This window comes from Sparus aurata, chromosome 15, assembly GCF_900880675.1.
Source record: "Sparus aurata chromosome 15, fSpaAur1.1, whole genome shotgun sequence".
Taxonomy (NCBI): Eukaryota; Metazoa; Chordata; class Actinopteri; order Spariformes; family Sparidae; genus Sparus; species Sparus aurata.
The window spans coordinates 24236610-24255848 of record NC_044201.1 but is presented as its reverse complement, the minus strand read 5'-3'; the positions used below and the strand labels follow the sequence as shown (position 1 = coordinate 24255848).

Here is a 19239-nt window from a genome sequence, read left to right as displayed (position 1 = left end):
ATTGTATCATGCAAATGGCCGCACTGAAACTTCAAGCATGCTAAGCAACACTTGTTAGAGACTAAGCAGAAAAAAGGAAGAAATTCGACAGAGTGAGGGCGCCCGTCCATCAAAACTACCAATTTGTGACTCACAGTGAGCAGAGTTGGAGTTATAGTTTTGCCCTCCGTGAAGTCTATCGATTGGCTAAATCAAAAGGTCACAAGCACACAATTAACGGATATTGAGCACATTTAAACCGATCGAACGGCGGCCAAAATAAGATATTTATGCTTTTAGTAAGGAGTTTAACAGACAGCCACGCTTTTCATTTCATGTTGTGTCTCTGCTTTATTTCCGCAACCATGGTTACTTCTGCAAGGTCAAATGAAAAAAAAAAGAACAAACAAAACAAAACACAGAAAGAACCCACTGAATAATCACATCACTTGTAATTAATGAGTTTTCTAGCCTCGGAGAAAACAGAAAATACTGCGTTACACATTTTAATTTTTTTCCTAATTAAGACGTTTTTTAAGTACCTTGAAAGAGGATACCAAAAAAAAAAAAAGCATCATGCAAGTATGTTCACAATCGTATTCACAGGTTCGATTATTGGGACTTAACAAAAAGACGTTAAATATATAACAAGCACAAAATAAAACTGTACCCATGATCACCGCGGAGATGCAGCGTCCGTGTGGTGGCGAGTTTATTTATGCTTCAGGCTCCATCGCCGGATTGGAGGGGAAGAAGTATAGACGAGCCTCCAGTCAATTTGTCTTGCTGACATATGATGCTGACAACACTTAAAAAGAAAAGTTTGATGAAGAAGAACTTCAGTACTTATCCCAAAGAGACAGCGGCTGACCAAAGCTCCGTGCGTAGGCTGAGCCTTGTTGACAGGAGATACGTCTTCTCTATCTCCGTGTCCCTCGCAGCGAAGGAGATGAACAAATCTGCAGCCTTTTGTCCGCCGAGTCCTTGGGGGGGCAAACTTGGAACAGATTGCAGGCTCCTCTGTATCACTGTAAACTGAGGGAAATGCCATGTGGAGATGCTGGTATCATTACAGTAGATAAACAGTCCAGAATGAAGTCAAATGTAAAAACAAAACAAAACAAAACAGAGGAACGTGTTTCCATTGAAGAGCCCCGGTGTAGTTTCAGTGTCGAGAACGCACCACAACCTTCACAGTGAGATCAGTTCAAAGAAAGACAACGAGAACACGAGAGCACGGCTTCAAACTGTGTCAAGGAGCACACGTCTTTTAACTCAGTCTGGAAGGGAAACAAACAAGATAAATAATGCACTAATAAATCATGAGATAAAATACAGATGTGGCACTGTAGCGCTGTTTTTTTTGTTTTTTTTTCACTGCATCGCAGCGAGCGTTTCTGCTGCTGCGTCGTCTTCGTTAACAACAGGAATTATTCAGAAAATTTACATGTAGCTCACTTTGTAGAAACCAGAATGTACAAGAAACGCTCAGGGCGACAAATAAATAAGAAGCACAAGTTTAAAAGTCATTGCATTGTTTAACAGTTCAACTGGCTGTAAAACTATGAAATTACAAGACTGCTGCTGCAATAGTAGCTCATATGCATGATGACGATTTGGCAGAATCCTCGCGTATAATCTCTTTTTGAAGTAGCTGTAGGATGTTCGCATTCATTCGGACTTATTTGCTCAGTGTCTCATCTTCTGTGTACACCTATCGGGCTCACCCACTTTAATATTCAGCTCTTATTTCGGTTATGACATATATAACATTTTGAGCGGCGGGCTTGATGGAATACACAGATCTGGGACTAGGAGCCCTCCCTCATCTCCTGGATATTGCAAGCTTTTCATTTGATGAGAATCTGGTGATAAGATTTACTGATTGTACACAGCTTAATGAATCCGCTTCCCTCACTGTCTTACTCAGATAAGCTATTTCCACACAGTTAAACAAAGTAAACTTCACAAACACAAGCCCGAAGAAACAGAAATTGGAGCATATTTGGAGATATTATTATACATCACTTCTGTCCCGCTGCTTTTGATCGTTTCATATTTGAGCAGGCGCGGCTGTAACCAGCTCAGACAAATAACTTTTACTTCTTCCATTATGGATGTACAGTATTTACATAAAAAGATCAATGTCCTTGCAAAAATACAAGTATTTTCAGTCAAAAAGTGTCCCTTTTTCAAGAAGCGAGTATAAATCTGTACAGTCTCCTCAGAGGGATTAGGCAGCACAGTGTGAACTGGTCCATCCATGCATGGGTAGCAAAACACTCGAGACCATTCATTGTGACCGTGGTTTCATAGCTTGCTGGAAGTAACTGCCAAAGAAGATGTATTGCTTTCGAGTCGGTCATAGACTCTCAACATTAAAACACATGGGGCGCTTCATCAGAGAGCTTGATGTCTGTGTGAGATGGCAGGTAGCCTGGCAAGGGAGAGAAAAAAGGAAAGAGACAGAGGGGGAAATTTTATGTAGCTATTTGCATACGGTTGTATTTTTGCAGGCAAACACATTTATCTTGGATGGGTCGACTGTTTATCTGCGGGCGGAGGTAAATCAGCCGGAACCTCACAGATAGTTCTTGATGAAAATGCTTTCACCACTCGGCTACTTTCCTGATGCACTAATTATTTTATTGGGTCAAATAATTCACCTCGACATTCTCATCACTTCAGCTCGCACCTGATTTCTGCTTCACTTACCTGTGAATACTAATACCTTCGCCGCGACAAACTCAGGTTGGCACCGCAGATAAATATACACAGCGGAATATAACTGTATCTTGGCAACTCCCGTGATAACGCAGCGGCAGGAGGGACAGCATCAGCACTTCACAATAAGCGAACACGTTGTATCTCTTCCATGTCAGCAGGCCTCCACTTCTTCCTGTTTGCCAATTACGTTTTTAACACTGTTGCAACTTTCTCCGCCGCGCTAAAGGGTCAGTTCACACGTTTTACAAAAAACATATTTTCTCACTTCACCCTTGTGATATACATGATGCACTGGTTGGTTTTCAAATACGAGGCTGTGAGATGTTTGCCATATCCATAATCTGTCTGTCTCTAAAATAACTAACGTTAGGGGACGTTGCCAGCAGCAGACTTTTCTCAGCAGCGTGGCAGCTAGTCTATAATAAGAAGTGCCGTCTCTGTCACTGCCATTCATGTGAGAATATGGTGTGTAGTTCTTATGGAAAACATGTTTCTTTCAGCCTAATTATATCAAACTAAATGTGATGGTGTTGTGTGAGTGACCCCCACAGATGTATGATTGTCACTCTTCAAGAGGAGCTCAGATCCCTCCTTATGGTTCCCTCATCACACAAAACCCTGCATGTCACAGTTCTGTTGAAATGGTAATGAACAAATAGACAAAGCAATCATTAAAGTTAAAGGCTTAATGAGAGCGATACTTTGAACATTGATCAAAGCAAGTTGATGGCAGTTTTCTAGTTAGTTTGATTTCAATGTCAAGATATCTTCTGGTAGAATCTACAATGGACTACCGCTTTGAAACTTCAAATATGGCAGTGCGACCGTCGCCACCTTGGTTTTTTCGGAGCGCAAAGAGATGGTGCTTGGACGAGAGGGTGAAGGGACGAAAAGGATATCCTGATTGGACGAACCTGAAGGCACGTGATGGTAGCGCCAATAACACAAGCTACGAGCACCACTGGCGGTACGCAAGCTCCCTCCGCTGGTACCCCGAGGAATTCAACCAATGTTTTTGAAGGAGAAAACAAGATAATAAAAAAATTATGTAACGCTTTAAAAAATACTGCAGAATTTCAAATTGAAACACTTAAATTGAAATGTTATATGGAGTAATTGTTATCCCCCTTTTATTATGTTAGTTTTAGCCCGCTATATAGTCATGTGGCACAATAACAAACACAGGTGGAATAAAAGGCTCAACACGACTCCAATCTGGAACGATCAGGAAGAGAAGAGCGGAACAGGAGGAGAATATTTCAAGCAGCAATGTTGAGACTGAAGTTGACTTCAGTGAGCACGTGTCCTAGTGGCTACTTAATCGGCGCTGTTTGGGCTTAATTAGTTAATGTATCAAATGAGAAGTAGGGACATTCTCTCATAAGCTTACATACAACTGGACATCGTTTTAAAACCAGTGGAGCTCCCCCCAGTGGCCATGGGAAATACTACAGGTTTAAGGCACTTCTACACTTGCTTCACTTTTTTAGACTTAGAAGCTCTGCCCATCGTCTTTTACAGTCAATGGGCAACAAAAACACAATTTAGGTTCACAAATAACATGTTTATGTGCAAAACTTCACCTTGAATATCAGAGGAAAGAAATAAATGCCACGAGCTCTATGTTAAAGTCTAAAATAAAAGGCTTTGTTCCCTCGTCTCCCAGGCTGTTTACAAGTACCTGGCAGATCTAGATGTTGTGTTGTAGTAGCCAACTCTACAGTACTAATTAACGGGGAAAGAAAATCCTACATTTCCAAACACAGTGCATCACCGTTGCTACTAATTCACAGGGGAAAGCTGAATGAAAGTAAAACCTGACCTAAGAGGTGATCCGGAGCTGGCCACGAGATCACAACGGAACAAAAAAAACATCCTTGAGATTTGCATGTGAACAGTTTTGGCTTCTTCTGAAGTGACGGAAGGGCAATCTGGCTCTATCATTGCACCATTAGTGTTCAGGAGCATTTGTAACAAACAACCTCATTCTTAAGAAACAATTCAACTGTGTTTTGTGGATTATCCGAAGCAATGGAGAAACTGTTCAAGAAGAGAGATGATGGTGCTGGATCCACTAAATGTGTGGGTTTTTAATGCTGTTGGCTCAGCAAATGAAATCCAAGAAATCTCGGAGATTGATATCTCCAAACCTTCGGCAAATAAAACACAGGACACCACTGGATGTAATTAGGAAAACGTCAGCTGGGATTGGCTGCAGCCCCTGAGGGGTGTAGCTAATGGATGGAAGGAAATGTTTCTCGTCATTCGGGTGAATTGACCCTGAAAGTAATTCTGTGTTTTTTTAAGCCAACATATTTTGGAGCTGCCTCTTGTGTTGCTTTGAGAACTGATACACCAATTGTAGGTTGGGAATACTTTGACATTTACTCATTTCAATCACACAGTTGCACGTAAAGTGATTGAATGCGGGACCACACAAAGAGCAGAGCTTCTGTGTCCAAAAATAACAACTGGACTCTTTTGTGCGTTATTGAGGAATGAATGTAGCTGAGAGGAAGTACACAGGCCCGTGAATACCTCTGCCTTTTGAGTCCAACTGCACATCCACATGATCCAGCGAGGTCAACTTGTCCCCCTCAGGCTTTGGGACGGCTATGGAGGTCACTGTCGGGATGACCTCTTGTTCTTTGTCAGTCTGCTCCACTGTGTATGTGTTGATGCCTGGGATCTTCCTGTAGGTCATAAAAAAAAAAAAAAAAGAATCTTAAAAAGGGGGGAAGTTAATGGAAACCTGCCATCAGGTCTGTTTCCCTAATGCTTCCACTGTGCATAATGTGTCGCGCACTATTTTTAACTGTTAAGGATGGGAGAGGATTGCTTGAAAGCCAGAAACTAGGGCATTTTGCATTCCACTGGGCATTGCTCTCTCACTTTCATATTGTTCACCTCACTTTTCAATCAATTTTTCATCCCCTCAGATGCACCCCCAATTCTGCTTAAAACCAACATCTTGCATTTCTAATTTCAGATCCTCCCCATGTGATTTCGTGCTGCAGCTGGAGCTGCGGCATTTCAGCCGGCTTCTGAGACTCGGAGTTAATTTTTTAATGTAGTAATTACCATCCTGAAAGTTGAAGTTAAGCGATGTTTTACTTTATAATGAGCAAAATTTGGCAAACTACAGAGCTACTAAGCTGTTCCCCCTGGGTGATTGGCATGGGATTACCTGCAGCGGAGGATGCTATTTACTGTATGCCCCTCACTGTATAATATATGTTGTCTCAGGACTTATCTCCTCAACCTTTCCTGCCATTCCGCAGAGTATGCCTCACCTTGAATGGCTGTGTTTAGCATTTTCCGAAAGGTCAACCCTCACATTGTCAGATAGATGAATATTGATAACTGCAGGACTCTGACACCCATTCAGCTCTGTGGGAGAATTGATTAGACTGTCATTCCCTGTAATATTCCGCAGATTGAGACAGAGGGGAATTGTCTTATTCCTGGAGCTATTATTGTGTCGGCGACGTCCATAACTCGGAGATATATGGAGTCTGAATACTCGCGGAAAGTTTGGGGAGTTCACCAGCGAGGTGGCTTGCTCGGAGATAATGGGGCTGACTCTTGCGCAACACACACACACACACACACACACACACACACACACACACACACACACACAAACACGTTGGACTCAAAGATAACATAATACCTCTCCCATCACAGGCATTTGACACGATGTGAGTCCGAACATTTTGGAGAATGAATCCTCCCACATTCTTTCTGACCTCATATGTAGTTAAAAATACATCCAGCATACTGTACCTTTTAAATTTATATATTACAAAGACGGCCAAGCCCATCAGTACGACCGACACGAGCATGATGACTGCGGTGCCACTGTGGCCGCTATCACTGCTGTCCACGAGAGGAGCTTTGAAGGAGACAGAATGAAAAGAGAAATTGAGTGCACTCGCGGGCCAAATGAGGACAAATGCATACTTCTACCATCTTATATGAATTTAAATTCTATCAAAATCCGATTAAGAAACAATGGAGAATCACCGCTGGCTTGTTGTGCTGATAATATTTGAGAATAATGACTTAGTGCGCAAATGCCCAATTAACACTCTATCTTTTTTCTTCATTCTTCATCCAGGATAATCCACTCATTATCAATACTTCCCTCCGGGGAGCCCCGAGTGCAGAATAAAACAAACACCATGAGACAATTAAAACACATAAAAAGTCTGTTGATCAGGTGTGCTCTCCAGATTTCAGCTTACATTTCAAAGCCTGTCATCAAACTGGAAGAACTGCACAAACTCTGGCCTGAAATAAGAAACAACTAGAGATGCAGCGAGTAAATCAATTAATTGATCAGTCGTCAATCGTTGTGGGATGGTATGACAATTTTATGGCACAGTCATTCTGTCCAACATAATCGTGATTAACGATATTAACCCGGTAATCATTCTAACAACTTTTAAATAAAGGCTAAAATAGCGCGAAAACATACTGGAACCAGTTTAATCTCACATTTTGTCAGGAAACAAAGTATTTCTATTGCAGCGCAGAAATAAATAGATGGTGATGACCTCATCTTCCTGTTGTTGTTTAGTTTGGAATCCGTAGTATTTACACATATCTGATTGCACAATATGAACGCCTTCAGCCATGCTGACAGGCTCAGGCAACTCAAAATAAATGAACAAACCAATATTAGACTGTACATCAGTGAGCTAGACAGCTGTTTCAAGTAATTCATGTGAGGATATCCACAATCATTTTGATAATTAATATTCACCACAATCAATTTATTCTAAGTGCTTTTTAATGTGATCGCCCCAACCCTATTTGTCAACTGTTAAATTAAACCCAAACTATTTTGATAATCAATTAAAGGTGCAGTATGTAAGAACTCTAGTTGATTGAAATTAGCAACAGAATGTGAAGAAATAAAGACGTCTACGTATCGTTGCAGATGTATCAACTAGATTAGCATGCTAAACAAGTCCTGCATCTCTAGTCTGGACCTCTAGCTGTGCGGCTAACTGAGCTAAAACCTAATGGCATCTTCAGTCAGCAGCAGTTCCTGGTTACACGGTGATATGCTGCCCCCTATTTGCTTGGAGTATAAATTCAACAGGTGGCCAGTTCTATCATATTGTGCCCTTTAATCGTTTTGTGTATTTTTTCAAATGTGAGTGTGATTTCTTGTTTCTTTAATCCTCTAAACATTAACCTGAACATCTTTGAGTTGTGGGCAAACCAAGACGCGTGCTGATGCATCTCGGACGTTGGGAAACACTGATCAGTTTTTTTTCGCACCATTTTCTGACACAAGCAATCAACTGAAACAATAATCAGCAGATTAATGCAATGAAAATAATGCAGCCCTTGATCAACCACCTGAAACGCTAATCTTTCCTACATAATGAACCCGAGGACCGCCACCTGTGCGGCAGACTCACCTGGAGACAGCCGCGTGGCGTACACGTTCACCTGCACCCCCGGTCTGAGTGTGAACTGGATGAGGTCCTGGTTCAGAGCACTTAGCAGAACCTGAGAAAGCTATGAGGGGGAGTGACAGAGCAGAGAGGACTGTGTTAGCGCTGGCCGCACAGCAATATTCCACGGTCATCAATATTTCAGTCGCAGTCATTTCATCCAACAAGCCTGAATTATGAATCAGAATTTTTGCTTCCTTCTAAAGAGGAGCAAACGTTGATATGACACAGAAAAACCCAACCTGCTGTTCTGAAAACCTGGCAGGGCTTTTAATACCAATGGAGAGCCTATCAGCAATCTACCGGCGGTCTGCTCACGGCGTGGCAGTGACATTTAGAAAGAAAAAAATGAATCCTCCGATATTTATGGGGATTTTTTTTACCTGTTGTTTTGTTTTAGCAAATAAATCGGCGATTTAAAAGGCTCGGTGAGGCGCAACTTTCGGAAATGTTCCAATATCATAAAATTGCGGTTTTAATTTTTTTTTGCCCCCCCAAGTGCCTCAAGTTCCCCTGCTTTTCACACCTAGATGAAGCAGTCATTTAACAAGAGACCAAAATGCCTTCGCAGAGCCCATTTGAGTCCTTAGCCATGCCTCACTAATTCCATCTCGCTCTTTCTAAAATCTTTCCACTGGTTAAAATTAGACTGCTCTACACAGTATGAATAATTACTTTTTGTTCTAGTGGCATATCAGGGTCAGTAAATCTATTACACATTTTAATAAGCTGCTCCACACATACACTCAACCGCCAAGCACGTGTGTGTGTGTGTGTTGGCATCCGCTCACTTAATGCATCCACATTGCAAGTCATTCACTGGAGATGAGAACAGTGAACTGAAGATTTATTACCCTATTGTCTATGAGGTTCTGCCAGGTAATCAGACAGGCTTTAGATAAATACATCTCTTTAATTCCCAATCCAGGCCGCCTGCCCCAGTTTGTCTCCTTTTCTCGCTGGTGCCAATTATATGATGCATCAATGTAATTAAATACCTATTAACTTGGTTCAAGACTGTCTGTGAGCCGGCAGATTTATGTTTACTTGTGATACACGGAGCTCCTATCCGTTATGATGAATAAATGAGCTGTCCTAGCCGGTGCTCTTAAAAAACATCCCTGTTATTACATTGTTTACATGTTTAATTGCTTTCTATGACATGATAAGAGATCTGTTCAGAAGATCCAGGATTATTTTTTTTGCTGTGAGAGAATAATAACAACCATGACGCATGGTGGCTCGGAATGATCATGACGTTGTTGTTATTATCTGACGGATTATGCAAAACGCTAAACTTCCTCCTATATGGTGCTGATGCTGTGTGAGTGTTATTAATTCAGCGCTCTGCCGGGCGCTGTTTCACTGCTTTTGCGCGGGAAGACATTGCCCTCTAGTGTCGACACTATGCGTTGCTCTTCAGGGGGGACGGAAATCCAAGAGCGCATGTGTGGGAGCATTAAATCATTTAGCACTCGAGCGATAGAGACACAAAATCCCATTTTTTTTAAATGAGCTTCTGTGATACACTGAGTGTTTTTTGGGAAACAAACTCACATTAACAATTTAAGTGCGTGTTGCAAAATTAAACCATTATAAAACCACAAATACAGTCAAATTTAGAAGCAGTTCTTGGATTGAATGACTCAGGGAATTTGTAGGGCTTTACTCTACAATCTGGTAATTAAAGGAGCAGGGGGAGATGAAATGGGCTCTATGTGTCTGCATGCTAATGACAGCGGAGCTCCAGAATATATTCCTCTTGTTCTTTCTGTACGCCACTTAATGAACCACACCACAGTGTCTGCATCTTTTACCCCAATTACCACAAAAATGTACATTCTTCATTACCGCTGACCTTTCCCGAGGAATAACACAGCGTTCCCGCTACCCACCGTGCAGCCAGCACCGTCCATTTATTTCACCGTGATATGAAAATACATTTGCAGAGGCTTTAAACTTGGCTGACTTCGGTAATCCATCACCATGAGCATCATGTCGACATTTATTTTTGTCAAAGGTAACCTTATTGTTGCGTGACAACGGAGTGCAGGCCTTCCGCATGAAGCTGCACTTAAAACTGTGTTACCATTCAACGATAATGTAACTTTGACAGAAATAAATGCGGACATGATGCTCATTGTGATGTATTGCGCTCACCGAAAAAAACGACTTTAAGTTCATACCGCAGCTGAAATAACCAGAGGCTGCCTGGAAGGTAGAGGAACTGCTTAAAATGCATGTAATAATGTTAAACGCTTTATTTAAGAAGTGGGGAAATAAATAATGAACGTGATCATGCAAAGTAAGTTTGACTTTTAACCTCTTGTAAAAAGAGATTTTGTATTTCAAATGAATAGAAGGGGAAACTGGGCCGGGGGATATAAACAAACAAACAATCAACACTGTGCTAACAACCTCCCACGTAGAGATGAGAAGGTGTCTGTTCGCTGCGTTTCTATAACGGCGCTCACTCACTTTGAGTACAGTGACTTTAAGTTGTCTTTGAAGAATGTTCTTCAGGTCAGAGACTTCTTCAGTAGAGAAAATAAACAATCTGAAGCTATCAAAGCTAATGTGGTTGACGTATTCTTCAGTGCATGAGATTAAAGATAACAGACATCTAATATCGGGATAATTGATGGAATACAAAAGTCTGAAAATAAATCTGTCTGTGTCGAAGTGAAATTGATGAATTGGAGATGACTACAATCCAGACAGTGACATGTATACAAAAGGGTTTCTCAGGGACAAAACAACCATTTTCATTTATTTTATTTATCTATTTTTTTCATTTTGGCTCCGGACTCCAAAGAGTTGATGAAAATATCTGGAAATAGAAGCTGACTGCTCTTTCGTTACATTATCTCAGGGTGAAATCCGGGATAAACTCATGGCACAGGACGCTTTTGGCCACGAGCAAGAAAGTTCTGCAGGCGAGTCCTCTAATGAAGGACGACTGGACTGCAACTGTCAATGAAATAAATTGTTAGGAGAGATTTCACTTGGATCTAAAAGGGGAATTCAGATATTGTTACACCTTGTTTACATATTTTTGGTGTATAAATGACTAATAGGTACAAGAAGTTTTGGAGTCAGTCCAGTAGATGGCCTCAGCTGGCAGCCACTTCACAGAGCTCGTCAGATTGTTGTTCTAAGTGTCTGACAGCGTCGTTGAAAGAGTCTCTTAAGAGATGTTTCCCTCTCTGTTCAAGAGTAAAACGTCTTTTATTGAACCAGAAACAGCAGCTATGTCGCTCTCGCCAAATCCACCAAACTCTATTTACAAAAACAGTGATTTTTATCATCAAACACAAACACATCCATCCTGTTTGGTTTGGTTAACATGGACTCTGGTGCATTTTCTGGGGATGTTGCAGCTTTCGTTCAGACCGGGACTGCTTGAAAAGGTGGGTCCTGGTCCACTTCCACTGGGAATCTGGTGCGGTTCATTTGTGGTGTGAAAGCAATCTCAAAAGCTAATTACGATAAATCCATCATCTGATTGTGAACTGTTCATGAAGCAATCTTATAATCAATCTGCAGTCAAGCATCCAAAAAAATGTGGAAATTTGTGCCTTTAGCTTCACTTGGTAGTAAATCACGATATACACAATGAGGAATAAACATCATGCATAGACAATTATGGCTCAGTGTGAGTGATGTTTACAATGTTGTTGTACATGTTCTTGGTTGCTGTAGCAGCTCCTTTATTAATACTTTAAAGGCGGTGAACGGGATGAGACACAGATTTCTGGGTCCTCTGTTTGATCTGCATGTTAAATATTTCACGAAAACGTGTACACACGTCAGCTCGTACACAACTGTCCCTGTAGAATAGGACAAAAGTTGTTAAAGTTGCTGTGCTGTGTCTTACTCCATGTACTTTGTCAGTCCATTAAAGTCCATTAAAAAGTGTGTGACAGCCGTCCCACAGTGTGATTCATTACTGTACAATAAGATTCCTATTCGTTCCGTCTTGTCAGTTATTATTCACAACATGCGGTCGATGTGTAGTCCAATAATTAGTTATTTCTTTGCAAACATATGATGCCAAAGAAAATAAACATACATCAGAAGCATTAAAGTGCTGCAGAAACTGCTGTGAAGTTTGATTTCCACACGTGAGGAATGATGATGTGCTAATGATGCCGGATGCCAAAACTGTTGAATCATTAAGTAACCTGTCAGTCTTTATAACTTGTGTTTACTTCTACCGGTTTGTTTATAGAAAATCAGTGCAAACAGGAACTAGACCAGAACTAAACTACTATAAATATAAATATTATAAATGATAAATATGTTTCCCTTGGGTCCAAGCGAAACAAACCAAAATACGGGTGTGAAAACACTCGTAGTTTGTTTCACTGTTTCAACAATCACAACGTTCAATTTGTGTTGTTCGAACCCTCAATCCACCGCTTTGTGAGCAGTTCTTTACATTGTTTTTCCTCCTGCAGCCTGCCTCTGTCAGCCTTCTCTGTCACTCCAATCTGAATGTTTTCACATCTACCTGTTGTCTAATGAAGGTTTTTGATCATTTAAGACGAGGATGTGAACAGTGTGTAAAAATATACTGCACAGTGTGTAAACAGTAGGTTCCTATTAGATGTCTGTGCTGTGAATTTTAAAAGTTGAATTTACTTTAAAAAAATCAGGAAACCAATTACCTCTGATTTACCAGGTAAAGTAGACTATTACATTTAAATGAAACCTTAAAAGTTTAACAACCTTAAACTCTACTCGCTAATTCTGAGGTAAACACTTTCCTCGATGTTTTTAAAGTAAACTCACTTTGTCAGTTTTCACAGTGTGGTAGACTGTTTTCACTGTACACGTATTGCGGTTCTTGTGTCAACCCAACTCATTTACCTTGAAATTATGTAAAAAACTAAAATTTCTGCAAAAGCAGATAACCTTGCGGTGAGAGAAAACACGATGAAATGTGCTGTCTTGTTAATCCAACAAAAGGGCTTAAACTGACTCAATAGTGTTGTATGACACTCTAAAGTAAAGGACATATTCTCCAGGGAGGCTCTCTCTAGAGACGCTCTCTTGACTTCCTCAGCTTACTTTTGTGCCGTTTTTAATTATCACAGAAAACCACATTTCACTGAGCGTCAGGCACCGTTAAAATGATTTGAGGAGACGCTACCTGATCCAGGTGCGCCCACTTTTCGTCCGTGTCTCCGTGTCTCGACCTCTTCTCGGGCACGATGAAAATCTCGGCCGTGGTGGGTAAACCCGGGAGCACCGTGACCAGGAGCTGATCCTCGCTGATTCCTGTGACCTTCAGTGAACAACAAACAAAAAACCCATTAAAAAGGTTTTTTTTTAATTGACACTGTTCGGGGTGAAAGTCTGTGTCCTGGCCCTGAAATATGATCATTGAGTAAATACCGTTGGCCTCCAGCTTCATATATCGTTTGCCTAAGTACCAGTCACTGTCAAGATGTAATGCACGGATCAGCTGAAACATGCAAGTTCAATTTGACAGTCTTTGGTAAATGCCAGGGCTTTTAGTGCATTTACGCCATAACCAGAGGTCTCCTGTCAGCTTCCTGGTGTAAACTGTGGCCCTATCTGACAAGACAGAAGGTCAAAGTGAATGTTTCATACTGAGGGCTACTGTAGGATATATATAGAGCTCGGTATCCAGGTCTTTTACATAACCTGCCGCATTCTCAACAAAACCAGACGCACTTAACCGGCGTTAGATTCTCTGCACTTGAGGTTTCAGCGTTCTTTCAAGGTAATGGCATTCCACTCTTTAAAGAGCAAGCGGTAGCTGTCATGCCAGTGCTTTTACCGCCCTTTAGCTCTTTGACAAGTTCAGTCGAAAGCTTGTACTGGTAATAATGAATTTGGGTGATGTGCCATGTCAGTGCGTAGAGGTTAACAACTGATTACACAGTGAGGTCAGAGACACCGCGAGCAGCTGAGTGCACCACTTGACACACAACCACATGCATACATTACAACTGCAGCAGAACCGAGAATGGCAGTATCGCCGGCTCACTACACAGATTTTTCTTTTTTCTCTGGGCTAGAACAAAGCTACTAATTGCCAGATCTGAAATCTTGAGCGTGCTTCGTCCCCGATGGTGTCACGTTCTCTGGGAGCCGCTCAACTGACCTGAACCATGGAGCTCTTCACCACTCTGCCGACGTCCTCCCTCCACTCGGGCACCCCGGGGTTCAGCTCGTCCAAATTAGAGGAAAAGGCCAAAACATGTGACCGGAAATAATCTGCAATCCAGACAGAGATCTAATTCAGACCTTTCTCCTGTCAAAAATCCCCTCAGCAACTTAAAAAAGCCCTGACCCTGACTGTGAGGTCGCCTTTACAGAGGCAATTCTACGTCGTCAGCAGAAAATGTGGAGGCTGGCAGTGTGATTGCCAAAATCGAAGAGGACGAAGAGCGCTGGAAACATTCTCAAGTTCATAAATGTTTGTATGATTTACGAGTTCAGTTGATTCATTTGAAGATGCTGCGTTTTATAACCCATTCGTCTTACACGTCTTTGCATAACATGAATCTGATTTATGTTTGCATAACATGAAAAGATTCATCTGAGAAGCGCTGGATTTATCTTATGCAAAGATGCACGAGATGAATGTTTTTCTTTTCTCTCTTGGTGTTGTAAGAAGCTAAAGGGAGATGTTTTGGTCCCGTGACCTTCTGCCTTAATGCTGCATCATTATCAGTCACTAAATCCTTGACTTTGTATAATAGATGCTACCAAAGCAGACACACCGTTCCCATGATAAAATACAGTATATTGATCTCACAGTACTGGCGGCTACGAGTGCACTACTCTTCACTACATCCACTATTTTCCGAACATCAAAGTGAAGCCAGAGGACGTTTACGAAATGTTATTCCTTTTGTAAGGTGTGAACGGGCTGGCCTTGGATATGTGCTAGTTCTGTGTGTTGTAATATGTGCTTATAATAAAGACAAAAATATACTGTATGGCTGTTACATTTACGAAATAAGATGATTTCTCTAACATGAATGCAGACAGAAGTGAATAGCTTTGTGATTTCACAGGCTTCGTTCGAAATACAAACAAAATATGACACTCTCGACCTCGAAAGTAGCCGCTTAACAAAACAATTTTAATTACAAGGTCCACTTTTCTAGAGCCCTCAGCTTCCTCTCATGACCTTTAACATTATTTAAATGAATCCTGAGCAGATCGACCTTTTTGTTACCAGAAGCACCAGTCTCGCTCAAGGACGAGTCTCTTTTCTGAAATTTAGCGAGCTGAGTTGTTTACAGTTGTCGCTTCGCCTCGATCGTCACAATCGGTTAAATAGTCTTGACTTTGCAAATAAATTCTTCTCAGCAGTTCCTCTAGGTGAGGTCCAAACTCCTCTCTTCAGCCTCGACTCATGTCTCCACCATCGTCTCCTCATAGCTCACCTCTTAGTAGATTTCTTTGTGAGCGAGACCTTCTGCTTTCTGGTTACAAAAAGGTCTGTCTCTGTAGGAATCGTAGGAATCAGAATGTTGTCAGGCACTTAGACTAACGACCTCAGCCTGTCAGTGGCAAAAAAACACTTTTATTAGACATAACTTTGACAGTTGCAGTTGCACCAAGGGATTACATCGCACCCATGGCAGCTGTGTTGCGGTTGGCAGCTGAGGTGATCGACAGGAGCGTCTCAAAAAGTTACGAATCATTTACACGCTGACACACGTAAATAGGGTCCCAGGTTTAAGACAGTGGATTTTTTTCTTTAATTGTTAAATTCCAAGTCTGTTTAAAGTTTTTTTTCATATGCATATAAAGTGTTGAAGAGCTCAGTATTCTAAGAGTATTCACTGTTGTGGAGTGTTTGGTCTGCTCCTCTCTCTGTAAAAGAGAAAATACATTTTCTGGTACCCCTGCCCACTTTATCCAATCAAGACGGAGAGCTCCACAAAGAGGCGGTCCTGTCTTTTTGATCATATGTCTGGTGACGTAGAGAGGAAGGATTGCTAACTATAAAACGGACAGAAAGTTAACAACGACAAGGCTTACAGCAAAAGTAAAGTAAAAATGTGTATATAGGGTTTACCGTAAACCGCCACATTCATCTGATCCTGAAGGACAGTGTTTCCCACTGACGCCTGGACGCTGACAGTGTGTATTCCCTCCTTTGAGAAAGTGAAGGACGTCGCTCCGTCCAGGGTCACAACAGGCTGAAAGACAACAGAGACACACACAGAGAGATGTACTGTGAATCCATCAGGTCATTTGGTTAACAGGCCGCATGCTGGGAAATGAGAAAATAAGACTCGCCTCTGTTTTGTTATCAAACCACCAGTAGAAGATGACCGTCCCCACATTGCTGGGGCGTAAAACTGTTGTGAGGTTCACCGCTTTGTTCTTCACGACCACAGAAGGAGCCGAGAGCTGGACTTGCTCCAGTTGACCTTTCGAGAAAAAAAAACATTAAACAACGAGAATAATGGCCAAATGCCGCCTTCACGATGCTCAAACGTCCAAGACGAGCCGCATATTCGGCCGTATTCATGCACAACAATGAGTGTCTGGAACACACTGAACAGACAGACGGACAGCGGAGTTGATTGCAATGCGGGAGCGATTCGACGAGTGTTTGTGGATGTTTTTGCAGCAGTGAAAATGCCACCAATGGCCTCCATTATAATGAGCCGAATCCAAGCTGACCGCCACTGCCCTTCTCTGTCAATGAGGAGACAACAAACAGCCGTCTTTTATGCCTACACTTGGTGAGGAACACTCAAAACTTTGGATGGGGATTTTTGGATTGAGTCTCATTTTAATGAGCCATTCGGAAGGTACAGAAGAGTCATGAGCGTATTTGCCGAGTGTTTTGTGCTATTTCTTTTCTCTCTGAGGGCTCACAAGTGTTTTGACCTATTTCAAGTCTGTTGGATCTTGTTGTCTATGATTAGCTGTGATGAAGGATAAAGAATAAAAAAGCTTAGTGTCTGCGCTTTATGATACAAACTGAAACGAAGTTAGCAACATGCCACCCTTGAAGTAAAGGAGGCTTACACGGCTGATTGAAATGATACAGATTATAACTTGGAGTGGACCCTGAAATATGAATGATTGTGTCATTGGTAACGATTGATATTCATCCAAGGTATCATTCATCACAAAAATGCATTGTGTGCATTTTCAAGGTATAACAACTGTGCTGAATGCATTCGGTTCTTCATGAAACATTTGCAAAAGTCATTTCTTGATCATTTTGAAAAGTGTTTTGTTTAAATATGAGTTTAAATGCTCCCAATCTTCTTCTTCCCTGTCTTTACTTGATATATTACAGCCACCTGTAGGTCACTGATATATCATGAAACCATCGACGAGAAAGAAACCAAAACATATCACCATCGATAGAGTAAAAAAGAAAAAAACTGAAACAATTTTCAAGCCCTCGTCTGAGCATCGTAGCTGCTATCTATCAAGGATATCTTAAGTGCTTAAGTGCTGTGGGGGCTGGGGTACTTGTGCACATATGCAAACAAAAAGGGGATCTACATATTAAATATTTTTGTTTGTAAAAGGAAGACATTGATGATTATAGCACAGTGAAAAGTGTTTATGAACTAATATATTCAGTATAGTTGATTTATGAACACCCTTCTAAGATAATGGACCCTTGTAACCATAGCTGCTTCGTTTTTGCTTCTTGCGTATTTTGTCTATTTTAACTTTGTTTTTCGATATTTCATAGGCTTCTACTATCAATCAGGACTTGTTAGTGAGGTAACTTCACGGTAAATTCTCAGTTTTTTAGTGTAACGTCTTGTGTTACATTGCCATTGTAACTTACGCTGCACGCCTAGCCTGCTCCAGAGCAGGTTGCGTTCGAGATAACAGAAAAAACACACGTAAAAGCACCGACCAATCAATTCTCCGGAAAATGGTATAATCACTCATAGAAGATGCTGCTGAGCTTAGTGTGAGAATCGTGATGGGTATACACCTGTGGAGGCGGGCCCCTCGTGTCATCTCCATTCATCTTTTTCCTCTTGTTGGCTGCAGGCGATGTCAAAGCCATTACATTGTGCTTTAGCCCCACAGATGTTTTACAACAGAGGCTGATTGAAGCACTAAAGCCTTGTACTTTCTACAAGATATGAAAGTACCGCTTTGAATTATGTTTTCATATTTATCTTTTATTTGCTCCCAAGTTCGTTTGACATGAAAAAAAAAAAAAAAGGTTACGGCTAAAAGAACGAAACAAAAGCAGCAATGAACACCATAATAACAGCCCACATATAAGCAGCATATTAATTAAATGGAATACACAAATGTAATTATAGTCAGATGATCTACTTTTGCCCTAATGGTGGAGCAATGATATTGTAAGCCTTTTAATTAACACATTCACACAGTCTGTGTTTTTTTTTCTTTCTCTCAGCTGTCCATTATGTATTTGGCTGCTGTCACCGTGTTATTTTTTAACTTCTTTGTGTTTGTCAAACATTGTAGATTGCTCTTCTTTTATAACATATTCTGTTATGCTGCTGGAAGCCCTGGCAACGGAAACATATCCTGGGTATGTTGAGCTTGCTTCGTAATGCGGACCTCTGGTTGTAAAAGTCATGATTTAATGTACGAAATACCCTTGATTTTATGTTAAAACAATAACAATAAAGTAAGAAAAGTATAGTGGAATAACAAATGGCCCAATGTTCTCATGTAAACGTCAGTCAATGTTTATGTTTCAGCAGAAACTCTGGTAATAGGCTTTTTTCTCCACTCACATGTGATGTGCAGGTACAGTATCACCCTGTCAGAGCCCAGCGTGTTGGTCGCTGTAGCAGAAACCTGGTAGATGCCGACTTTACTGTAGATGTGCTTGACCCCGTCCTCGATGGAGCTTATGTTGACGTACGATATGGCGGTCCCATCACCAAAGTCAACCGTGATACTCGTTGTGGAGCTGAGACCCTTCGAAAAGGAAAACAAAACCCTGTCACTCACTGTGTAGCCTCGTATGTTTGTCGGTGTCCTCGCTGAGACAAAACAGAGCGCATTTTCCATAATATCTACAAGAACGAGGTCAAGTGGT

At 41.3% G+C, this 19239-nt stretch overlaps 1 protein-coding gene across 6 annotated transcripts in view; it reads right to left on the bottom strand.

Moving 5' to 3' along the window:
• Window positions 1–310: 310 nt before the first annotated feature.
• Window positions 311–19239, bottom strand: part of LOC115596465 (VPS10 domain-containing receptor SorCS1-like) — a 138371-nt gene continuing 119442 nt past the window's right edge. For 5 of the 6 annotated variants that reach the window (XM_030441612.1, XM_030441613.1, XM_030441614.1 and 2 more), the window contains 9 exons: window positions 18932–19118; window positions 16470–16603; window positions 16246–16369; window positions 14314–14426; window positions 13333–13467; window positions 8142–8241; window positions 6493–6601; window positions 5245–5399; window positions 311–2416 (listed from right to left, as the gene is read on the bottom strand). In XM_030441612.1, the coding sequence (XP_030297472.1) occupies window positions 2358–2416; window positions 5245–5399; window positions 6493–6601; window positions 8142–8241; window positions 13333–13467; window positions 14314–14426; window positions 16246–16369; window positions 16470–16603; window positions 18932–19118 (1116 nt within the window). In that variant the 3' untranslated portion in view covers window positions 311–2357. Of the gene's footprint in view, window positions 2417–5244; window positions 5400–6492; window positions 6602–8141; window positions 8242–10294; window positions 11148–13332; window positions 13468–14313; window positions 14427–16245; window positions 16370–16469; window positions 16604–18931; window positions 19119–19239 lie in introns of those variants that run through there. The other variant, XM_030441611.1, reaches the window with a different exon arrangement.